The sequence below is a fragment of the Gordionus sp. m RMFG-2023 genome, chromosome 3 (genome assembly GCF_954871325.1).
Source record: "Gordionus sp. m RMFG-2023 chromosome 3, tfGorSpeb1-WG-v2, whole genome shotgun sequence".
Taxonomy (NCBI): domain Eukaryota; kingdom Metazoa; phylum Nematomorpha; class Gordioida; order Chordodea; family Parachordodidae; genus Gordionus; species Gordionus sp. m RMFG-2023.
In genome coordinates, this window is record NC_088777.1 from 10,817,780 (window position 1) to 10,830,085 (window position 12,306).

General features: G+C 26.4%; 3 protein-coding genes across 3 annotated transcripts; all 3 read left to right on the forward strand.

Annotated features, from left to right (window-relative positions):
* The first annotated feature begins 332 nt into the window (after positions 1-332).
* On the forward strand, positions 333-1,393 carry LOC135926716 (uncharacterized). The gene is made up of 3 exons (XM_065462648.1): positions 333-341; positions 395-542; positions 603-1,393. Exons 1-3 carry the CDS (start codon positions 333-335, stop codon positions 1,391-1,393), a joined length of 948 nt encoding a protein of 315 aa, XP_065318720.1.
* A 768-nt stretch (positions 1,394-2,161) lies between these two features.
* LOC135926717 (uncharacterized) lies at positions 2,162-3,020 on the forward strand. The gene is made up of 3 exons (XM_065462649.1): positions 2,162-2,191; positions 2,247-2,385; positions 2,443-3,020. Exons 1-3 carry the CDS (start codon positions 2,162-2,164, stop codon positions 3,018-3,020), a joined length of 747 nt encoding a protein of 248 aa, XP_065318721.1.
* Positions 3,021-11,288: 8,268 nt separating this feature from the next.
* On the forward strand, positions 11,289-12,306 carry LOC135926619 (gem-associated protein 8-like). The gene is made up of 3 exons (XM_065462545.1): positions 11,289-11,786; positions 11,824-11,916; positions 11,958-12,306. Exons 1-3 carry the CDS (start codon positions 11,321-11,323, stop codon positions 12,164-12,166), a joined length of 768 nt encoding a protein of 255 aa, XP_065318617.1. The 5' UTR covers positions 11,289-11,320; the 3' UTR covers positions 12,167-12,306.

Sequence of the window (12,306 nt, forward strand, 5' to 3'; positions counted from 1 at the left end):
CACAATTTTATTTATATAGAATAAAAAGATAATGTCCTTTGATTGTTTGACACAATTTTTAAATTTTTAAATAATCCTAACTTTTTTGAATGTCAGGTAAGATATGCAAAATTTTTAAATTTTAATTTATAAAAAAATTAAATAATTCATTATTTAAGAAATAAGGCCAATGTATTTAAATTCATACATTATTTGAATAGATTGAGATTTTAATATAAAAGCAAATCAAATTCTACTATAATACGATTTAGACTTATTTGTAGATAAAAAATTATAAATATCAAAGTTTTATAGAAAAACTAGATATAAAAAAAATATTAATTAAAATTATGATGTTCAAAGTAAGATTTTGCATACTTGTGAATTTAATATTCATTTATCATTTTTTTTAAAGTTAGCCCTATTCTTCTCATTTTACGTACTTAACCTGTATTGTGATACCGTGAATAAGCCAAATAATGGAGGAGCTACTTACGACGCAAGCTCTGATGGGGCTAAAAGTGATAAATATGTCACCACAGTAATTGCTCCAATTGCTCAAGGTTAATTTTGTGATATACATTTAAATTTGGTTAATATATTTTATATATTTGATAAATCAGCTTACAAGGCACCAACAGCTAATTCTTACTCTTCTTATCCTGCAACAGCGGATGATTCTTACTCTTCTGATTCATACTCGGCTTCTTACCCTTCGGGTGACTCTAGTTCTTACGGTGGTGGTGATATCCCGACCTTTGACGATTATTTCATTTCTTATAACTATGCACCTTATCCTTATAATAGTTATTCCAAGACCGGGAGCTATGACAAAGACTATTCGCCTAATTCATATGGTTCCAGAAAGTACGAAAGTGTGAGCAAGGTCTATGGACATGGCAGTGATTATTCTCCTAACCCTTATAGTTCCTCCAGATATGGCAGCGACTATTCTCCTAACTCTTACGGCTCATATAACAGATATGGCAACGACTATTCTCCTAACCCTTATGGTTCCCCTAACAGATATGGCAGCGACTATTCTCCTAACCCTTATGGTTCCTCTAACAGATATGGCGACGACTCTCCTCCTAAATCTTATAGTATAAACAACTATTCTCCTAAATCTTATAGCTCCAATGACTATTCTCCTAAATCCTATATTTCCAGTTATGGTTCATCTAACAGATATGCTAGTGACTATTCTCCTAATTATGAGTCTAATTACAATTCTGATTCTTATGGTTCCAACAACTATGGAGGAAATAGATATGGTGCGGGAGAGAGATATGGCTTATCTTCCGCGAAAAAATATAGCGGATATAATGATGGTGGATATGGGCAGAGTGGTGATAGAAAATCTTATTCCTCTCCCACCATTTATGGTAGCAGGGGGTCTTACAAGAGAAATTAGTTCTTTTAATTAACATTTATAATTTATATTTATTTGCCTATTTATATTTTTCGACTGCCTTATATTTATAAAATTATAGTATCTGCTAATAAAAAAAGCCTTACTTTTCATAAATGCCTTAGTTTTATACGACATTTTATTGTCATAAATTTTGAAAGATAAAATTAAATTGGCATTCCTTCGGGAAATTAGTAAAGCAGAATCATAGAGAAAATATGCAGCTTGCATTTTTTTTAAGACCCCCATTCTGGGAAATACATATTAGACATTTTTTTGTGCAGGGGTAAATGGGGGGGGGGGGGGTTAATTTAAGGTAAAATAATTAAATTTAGTTAACTTACTATAAAAAATAATTTTATAAAATTGATATGTGAGGATTATTTTTGTCTAGGTTAAGAAAAAAAAAATTAATTTATATAAATCTTCTTTTTTTGTTTTTACGGTTAATATATTCTTAGTTTTTTGACATCTTTTTTTTTTAAATTGAATAGATTTGAATAATACCAGTTTAAGGTGTTAAAAATTTAACATTTAAAATGTTCTTTTATTTTTTGTCATCTAATTAATATGGTCAATCATGTTTTAAAGTCTATAATATAATGATATTTGCATAGATGATTTTTGTATAAAAGTAAATAAAAATATCTTACATATCATTATTCTACCTTTCTTTTTTTTTTGATAAATATATATTTCTGTTTTAAAAGTAAAAAAAAAACTTAAAATCTTTATCAACTAACAAATAATTCTTCATCAAAATCCATTTAAATGACTAAAATCCTTAAAGTAAGAGCGCTGGTTTATATATATTTTTTTTATTCTAATTATAATAACATTTTTTTAACATGAAAAGTTAACCATATTTATTTCCTTCTATGTGATTGGTCTGTATGGAGCTACGGTCAAGAACAAGCGTGATCATGAAGGAGCTGCTTACGATGACGTATCGGCCTATGTTGAAACCAAAGATCAAAGTTACGTGGCTCCAAAAAGTTTATATTATATATTTTGTATAAGGCATCGTACATAATATTAATTTTTTTTTTAAGATTACAAATCAGCTAATGATTATTCTTCGGGACCTTCATCGGTATCTTATGATAAGCAGAAATCAGCTGATGATTACTCTAGACCTCTCTCGTCATCTTACGATGCGCCGGATGATTCTTACTCTCGTCCATATTCAGCCCCTTATGACAATGGCGGTCGCTCCGATTATTCCAGCAAAAATTCTTATAGTAGGTACGTTCCCGCTTCTTACCCTAATGACTATTCCAATTCATACGGTTCTTATAAAAACGACATCAAAGGGGGATATTATGATAATGACAAATATAGTTATGATAACTATAATAGAGGTGGTGTTTATGGCAATTCAAATTCTTACGGTAACAGTTATAATAGAGGAGGCGAATATGATGACAATGACAATTCTTACGGGGATAGATATGGGGCGCGAGCAGGTTACAATGGAGGGAGTAAATATAATTCCTATGGGCAAGATCGATATGGGGCCTATAGGCAAGATCGATACGGGGCCTATAGGCAAAGTGGTTACGGTGGGTCTGACTATGCCCCTGCCCCTTATGATGGTAAGGGAGCTTCCGACTACTATAGAACATATTAGATTTATAAATTAAATGTTTACCATTGAATTTTTCAATTGCATTAATAAAAAAAATTAAAATATATTATTTTTTGTCTTTTGGTCAGCTATAGCCAAAAACTGTTGGGGGGGGTTACAAAATATTTTTGGCAGGGCTATTTATAAGGCTAGATTGGGCATATATTTTTTTTGAACTATTTGAAAATATATGCTTATAGAATTTTAAAATCTACAAATAATTAAACAAGTTAGGAGAGAAATTGACATTCGGAAAAATTAAATGAGACGAATTTTTCTTTAAACTTTAATCAGGCCGGGTGCAATTATTATGGGCTGGGCATATTAAAAAAAAAGTCAGGCTGTGCAAACTTTTTTAAGCTATAACCTACCGGGCTAGGCATGGCAAAAAAAAATCTCAGGCCGGGTTGGGCGGGACAACTTTCACAAATTAATATATATATACTATTTTATTTCTGTTATTTATACTGATTCAAGTTTAAATGCCGAATGTATTATGAAAGTTAAAATATATTGATCTTCATGAATACTATATTAAAATCTAAAAAAAATTAAAAATTATATATTTAATTTGATAATTAAAAGTTCACACTTATTAATCCCATCGAGTGTTGCTAAACGCCTCGATTTTTAAAACTGGCGAACACAATATTAGCCGATAAATAAAACGAGCCTCGAAACATCTCTGCCTTCCATGGGAAAAATCTCCATGTTTGCATATTATTGGCTAAAATATTGGATTAGCCGTTTTTAAAAATCGACAACACATTATTAACCATTAGCAATAGGTAGGTCCCTCTATTGCTAATACTTAAAACATGTAAATTTTTAATTGTGAGTAATATTGTCGTTATTGTAAATAGCTAAAATGCATATCATCTTCACTTTCTGAAATGGGAAATGAGGTAACTATGTGCTCCGTTATCTATTACCATATTTTAATACTTTATTTTAATAATAGTTTTAAAAAATCAAAATATTTAATGTAATTTGGCCATGGCAAATATATATCATCTGATCGAATGATGAGATACATCTATCTATAAATATCTACAAACTTGAATTTAAATTAATAAAATATAAATCTTATTAGGGTAAAACAAATAGTCACTAATCAGAAAGGAAAACGTTATTGACAATTAAGAGTACTCTACAGTAAATGGCATTTATAGGTGACAGCAATGTATGTATTACATACAAACTTTAATAAATAAAAAAAATCGTCCATTAAGTTACTAAATGCAATCGGTCAGAGTTGTTAACGCTCCTTTTTAAAATTAGCTAGCTCCCGCTCCTACCTTCTCAAAAGGAGCTAGCTCCCTATCCCGCTACTACATTTCTAAAAGGAGCTAGCTCCCGCTCCAAGTAATGGAGTGCCACTCCATAACCGCTCCTTTGATTTTTATTTTTTTAGAAGGTATACGAAATAAAATCTTATTTTTTTTTTATCAAAAAGCTTTATTTATATTAAATTATCTATCAAAATATTTATAACCTTTTTTTAGCTTTTAAAATTATAAATTTTAAATTAGAATCTATCAAACATCCACTCTCCCCTAAGACCTGTTTTGCAATACTAAATAGGCACTCCACAAGAGCACTATAGGGAAGCAGGGTATTGTATTTTATAAAGATATTTTTTAATTCAGGGAATTTATCAAAAATAGTAATTTTGGTATCATTATTTAAAAAATATTTGTCCAATATATTATCTTCCTGATGATCAATTTCATGGAATCCAAAAAAATCTTCCAAATTAATTTGTATTTAAAAGAAAGATTTTTTACTTTTAGATGCTTTTTTAGATTAAAGCTGCTCACTTTTGAAAATTAAATAGTTTTATTTAAACACTAAAGATATTTTGCCAGTAATTTGTTTGATCATTTGGATCAACATCTTTTAGAAGTTTAAAATATTTTTTGTATGATGGAAATTCGATTTCTTCTTCTATGACATCTAAATCCATAATATCTAAAACTATTTTTTATTATATATCTAGAAAACAAATATTAATATGACTTACAAGATTTTCCAAAAAATTTTCAATATAAAAAGGAAAACTTGATGTTTAATATAAATGATTAGATAAAAAACCAATATAAAACTCAGCTAAACATTTAATAATGGATAAATTTAAATTAAATTAAATTTCATTTTTATTAAATTTAATTAATAAATATTATAAATATTTAAAAAATAATTTAATTTATACATTAAATTTAAAGGACCAGTGGAGCGGCGCTCCTCCACTCTAGCTCTAAAAGGAGCTAGCTCCCGCTCCCCAATTTTAAAAAGGAGGGGTGCTCCAGGTGTTTTTGAAAAAAATGTAGCGGGTGATTTGTTGTAAAATTATATGATTTTATTTGTTTTTCTTAATTAAACATATATTTCTTACCCTAACCCCGTTATATGCTTTTATTTATTAATAAAGAAAAATTTGTCCCAGAATTTTATTTCTGGTGCATTTTTGATAAATTAAATATTTGGTTTTTAGATCACTCACCCTTTTGGGGGTCTGGTTACGCCACTGTTTCCTTTTTATAAATTGTTGTGGTGGATTTCATTGTTAGCTTGGGACGATATTATAATACGAATAAACAATGTTCCAAACAGATTTGATTTTTTTACCTTTTTCGTGTAGTATACGTATTAGAGATCTACAAATCGGACCCGACCCATTTCCTTCCGTTAACAATATTTACCTCGATCAAGGCCCGATATAATATTTTCTTAAATTTGCACAGGCCGTTTCTTAATTTTAAAAGTAAAAATAATTTCTCTGTGTATCAGATCCATATTTAGTAGCAATAGAATTCCGCCTCAAATATCTTATAATTCAACCAAGAATGCCGTAGATAGCCAAAATTTGTTCCCCAATATGGTGCTTATAGGGGATTTTTGTACTAATAAATATCTCAAGAATTCTTATAATATATAAGGACAATAGCTCTAAAACGGTCAAAATTTATTTTCTTGACATTATTTTGCTTTATTTTTTCTAAAAAATTGACTTAACATTGATTAAATTATGGCAAAATAAACTATTTGTAATCAAAAATAACCAGTGCGCCTTAACGGATTATAATATAAGAACACTTAGGTTCCCGCAATTGTCAAGTTTCTGCTATAAGGCGTAGGATGACAATTTCTCATCGCCTATGCCAAAAACTTTTATTCAAAGAACATCGAATTGTAATATTATGAGTAGATTTTAATTTTGTTATTTTATATTTGTCTTTCAAATGATTATCAAATAAAAACTCTAAACCCAATTATTCTCTTGAAAATTAATAAATGATATATGGATCTTTTAGACTAATATTAAGCATCAAAGATATTATATGATAATCACATATTTTATTAAAAAGTTTCACATTAAAAATATACTCTTTGCACAGTTAAAAGCCTACTTATCACAATTAGCATATAAAATAATAATAAACCACTTTAAAATTCATAATAATTATTTGCACATATGAAATTATTGCATATTGCAAAAATCTGAATTATACAAAACTCATATTTCCTGGAAATAAGACTTATTGTACAAATAAAATCAGGCATATTTTAAATATAGTTTCCAACAATTAGTTTAAATAAATGAATTAAACGAATAATAATTTTTAGGCTGCCATTATTTAAGAAAATGGAAAACCATCTTACGAAATCCTATAACAAAAAAATTCAAAATGAAGAAATCATATTCCCTTTTTCTATTGGTTTTTCGTTAACCAATACAATTATTTCATTTTAAAAGTTGCATTATATTCTATATTACAATAGTTTAAAAGATTGGACCAAGAAATGTTTCTTTTTATTTCCACAGTTGGAGTCTACAAAAGGAAATTGAAGTGATACTATATCTTCACCATCACGATCTATCATTTCATATCAATGCATAAATATCTAAATGAATAAATATTTATTTTTTACAAAAGATAATTACTCTCCTCCGCTTTGTTTGCAGATTTAATTAACAGACCAAACAGGAGACAAAAATGATATTTTATTCGAAAAATTAACTCTTTATAGAACTTTAAAAAAATAATGATCATCATTAGGCAATAAAATATTTAAAAAACTAGATTTCCATATATACTTTATTATACTACTTATAAACTTTACAAAATAGAATTATTTTTAATTTTGAAAAGCTTGTTTTTTCTAACTGTTACATGTTAACGTAACTGCTAATATTTTTTATGATGTGTATTTCATTAAATAAACATTTGTTATTGCACTTGGTTGGTGTTATTATCTTGTGTTATTTCAATTTCGTTTATTTTAATCCTCGCTACAAATTATATTGAGAATATTTTCATCCACCCCAACTATAAATGAAAATTACTAGTAAATGAAGTCAATTTCAATCGTAATTAATAACTGAATTCCAGGGATGAGCATAATTACTTAAAATGTAATTAATTCCTAATTTAAATTACAAAATTTTTGTAATTAATTATAATTACTAATTTATTTTCTAAATACGGTATAAACCTTAATTAATTACATGTAATCGTGATCCTCTAAATTAATTATAATTAATCACAATTCCTTTTATAAAAATTAAAGTAGAATTAGATTAAAAATCATAAAAAATAACGAAAAACTTTCTTGAGTTGTAATATAATTATGATATTATTTTATTTTTTATTTTTTTATGTTTGAAAAATATTAAGGCTTTACTCGTTTAATGTGCAATAATACCATAAGACATTTGCATATAAATTATTATATTTATATATTTGTTGTTAAGAAATGCAATCATATTCGGTGTTACAAAATGGAATATCATTTATGAACTCTAAATAAATCGACAAATCATATTAAATATATTTGTAACTAATATTTAAAAAAAATACATGACTTTTTTTATAAACATCTATTTTTCAAGTTCGATATTTAAACTTATTCTATAATACTCATTTAGCAAAGGTGCAGCTAAATATTTTTCTACAGTTGATGATGAAGATTACTATACTTTATACTTTTTATAATAAAATACAATTAAATTATCAGTAACTTGATTACTTATTTTGCATGACTCTAAAAAATGTTGATAAGTTTGTTAAATATTTGCTTTTGAAGATTCAGTAAATAATTTTTTTAATGTTTGTCAATTAGTGTTGTTAAACGGCTCGTTTTGAGCCGATTCTTAAAAACGGCTAACTCAATATTTTAGCCAGAAAAATATTCCCTAAGCCTCGAGATTTCGCTAATAGATGTCCAAACCTTTATTCCTTTTACAAACAAAATCTTCAGGCTTGCGTAATACTATTCTGGATGAAATATTGAGTTAGCCGTTTTTAAAAATCGGCTCAAAACGAGCCGTTTAACAACACTAGTCAATATAGTTATGAGGTTTTCTTTAAAGTAACAAGATTAAGAATAAAACTTTAATATTTAGATATACCTTTATATGTTTTGGTAAATTATTGGAGGTTTGATTGTGGTCCTCAGTGTTGTTAAACTCTACTTTAAAAAGTAGCGCGCTACAACTATTTTTTTTAAAGAAATAGCGTACTGGTAGCTACTTTATAATTTTTTTATAATATTTTTTACATATAAAAAATATTGGTATAAAAACATTACTACTATCAAATATATATAATTTATTAATTTTATATTACATTTTAATAATAAGAATATTTCTATACTGTCATTCCCAAGTCTAGAGCGACGATTATAAAATATGCCATACTAATGTCAAGCATTAGACCTTGAGAATGATATTAAATTTAATATATTATAAGAAAAAATCATAAAAAATAATTTGAGTATTATTAGGTTAAAAAATATTCCACAGGATTTTCAATTATTTGTTTCAAAAAATTATCTATGTCAAGGGAGAAAGACTTGAATGGGACGTGGATAGCATTGAATGTATTAGGAATGATGAATGATAATAAATAAAATTGATAAGATGTGGAAGGATATTCATGAAAAGTAAATAAATAAAGAAAAGAAGATTGACATGTGATGTCGACCATATATAAATAAATAATAATAAGATTGTTAATAAATATATAAAAGCGTGAAAACGATGATTTTTTTTCTTGTTATAATTTTGTTTATATAAATAATATTGCATCTGTCTTCGCAATAAAATGGTAAAAAATATATTGTTTCTATATAAGAAAAAAATAAGCGAATAAAATAAGAAAAGAGTAAAAGTAAAAAACCAAACGAAAAATAAGAATAAACATAAAGTAAGAAGGGTTTTACAGGTAGCGTCTTTGATCTGGCTATGGTATCCTGGTTTAGTATAATATTATTTAACATTACCATTAGCTTATCAAGTTGCCCTATGGATTTAATCAAATTAATATATGGCAAATTAAACTTGAAAGGGTGAACTATAGCAGCTATACTAGATAAAGGATTATAATTTATCATTAAATAGATGAGTCTGATTATAAAATGAGATGTTAATAAACCAGTATTTCGAGGCTAATTAAGGGAAAGGGTGTCGTGATTGGCGATTAAAATTGCCTATGGTTTTATTTTTTAATCATATACATTGTATTATATTTGAAAAAATTTTCTTATTATAAATTGGTCAAATATCATTTCCATTATATTATAGTTGAAGGACTTTTCTTATAATGTGAAAATTTTAGTGTTTAGTGAAAACAATGATATTGAAAATGTAATAAAGAAGAAAAGAAAATTATAATTTTTACTTTGTATTTTAATTTTATATTTTTACATTTTAGTTTTATTTATCTTACTTTATAATGATTATTGAGCACCTATATATTTTAATAAATTAATTTGCTATCCTCAATTCTTGATCTTAATAATTAATTAAATTTAAAGTGGAAATGAAATCTTTCTCATTCAAAAATTTGGGATTTTACAGAATTTAAAATTATAAATATATTTAAATATTTGTACATTTTGTATATAAAATTGAATGTAGCGAAGTAGCACCTACCTTCTAAATTAGGATAATTGTAGAGCGCTACTTTAACAACACTGCAGGCCCTTTACAAACAGAGTGCACAAACTGCGCTTATGGTTTTATATTTATATAATATGGGTTGAATATTGACAATTTAGAATTATCTACTGAATGTATGATTAAATTTGAAATATCGGAGTTAGTTCAAGCTAAAAGTTAAAGTTCGGAATCATTCATTTATCAGCCAAAAATATGAATAAAATATTTCATATTTAATAAATTTAAATATAATATATGAAATATATGAATGAATTATTGCAATTACTAAGCGTTTTATAAAAATATTTTAAGAAAAGGAATTATAAATGTAATTATAAATTATAACACTTAATCATAATCCATGTCTGAAAAAATTAATTATTGCTGCCCAACCTAGTTAAATAAATTTTCCAATTGCTATATTTATTTTATCAAATTGCGCTTTCGATACGAGTCAGTTGATGAGGAGTCCTCAGTTAATTATGGGCCATAATTTTGGAAAGCCTAATTTTTGTCTTAAACCATTATAACAAATTAGGAAGCCTTATTTGATGGTAAAAAAGTTTTGGGGACACTTCCCTGTACTTTTGTTTAAAGACCTAATTTAGATCTATTTATAAAAACAGCCCAATTAAGATTTTAACCAAAATATTTGGCAAAAGACGTCCAAACTTCTGCCATATATGAACAAAATCTCCATTGCATAATATAATTTTGTTATATATTTAATCGGGCGGTTTTTAAAAATCACCCTGAACTGGTCTTTTTAACAACACTACTCTATTCCTTTCCCCCTTAATGTGGCTACAATCTTACAATACATTTTAATTTTAAAATATGAGCGATACTATTCAATAGACAAAAAATATGATAAAGTATCAGTGATGTAATATCTTGACTTAAGTATTTATGAGTTAATATAATGACCGATTTTATATATAATTACGATTTGTGCATTTTTAAGTATAGATTCTCCCAATGATATATATAACTGATTCTTCATTAAAAAATATAATTATTTTATGTACATTTAATTTGTGAAAAAATAGAAGTAATTTGAATCATAAGTAGGGGTATTTTTTTTAAATTTAGTGGAAATTCGAATTTTTTATATTTTTTATTAGATTATTTCTCAAACATGTATTAGAAAACTATAACAATACTATAGATTAAACTATATAAATAATATGTTTATTTTATATTTTAAAATTGTCACATTAAAAAACATTATCGTTTTGCTTACATAAAAAAATGTTCTTTTTTTTCATAAATAATATAATAAAATAATAATTTATAACACGTCACATATTTACCTGTCAAGTATCATGTGGAATTCTATGATAAAATAGATTCGATTAATATGATACAAAATTCTATTATCAATAAAAATCTAGATGGCCTATTTAATCAAATCCGAAGTGCAGGAAGCTTTTGGTATCTACATCCGATATTTTCAAAATATTGGTTAATGAAACATAAAATATGGCCTTGGGTGAAACAAAACCAATCTTTTTTATTTCCATTTATAGCTACAAATAAGTTATCTACATCAAAACAATTAGCTGAAGTTAAGCGCAAGTCTAAAAATAAAAGAAAAAAATCTAAGAAACGAAAAAACAATGACAATAAAAATTTGCCTGATAATTCTTATCAAAACTTGTCAGATAAAAGTGAGAATTTTAATTCTTTAAGTCATCGACCAAGAATTGGAACAGAACCCTGTATTGATTCCGAAAATGATGTAAGTAATACTTCTTTTGAGTTAACAATTGATAATACTTGGATTGAATACACCAGAATTCATCAATTACATGCTCAAAAAAGAGGTTATATTAATATTTTATAAAAAAGACTTTAATATAGAAAAGTTCAAATTGGAATTGTCTGAAAAATATGATAAAAGGGATTCAACAAAATTAGAATTTCCAGAACCAGATTATATTGATGTTAAAGATAGTAATATTATCAAATTGATAATACTTTTAATTTATATTTAGTTAATCAATATGATACTAATTTTAATCCATCATCAAAAACTCCCAATTATAGGCCTAATGAGATCAGAAAGATTCAACTGAATCAACTTTATGGAGATGATTATGCAAAATCAATAGCTTATATGGAAACTGCTTTGCAAAATACATTTGAGAATTACTGTCAAAAATATAACCCAACATTATGGCCAATTATACCTTTTAATTTATGATATTCTAGTTTTATATCAACTATAAATCTATAATATAAATTTAAAACTTTTATTATGCATTAATTTTGTAATAAGACCATTTATGTTAAATAATCTTACAGCATGAGATATTGGGACTAGTAATTTATGTAAATAAAATA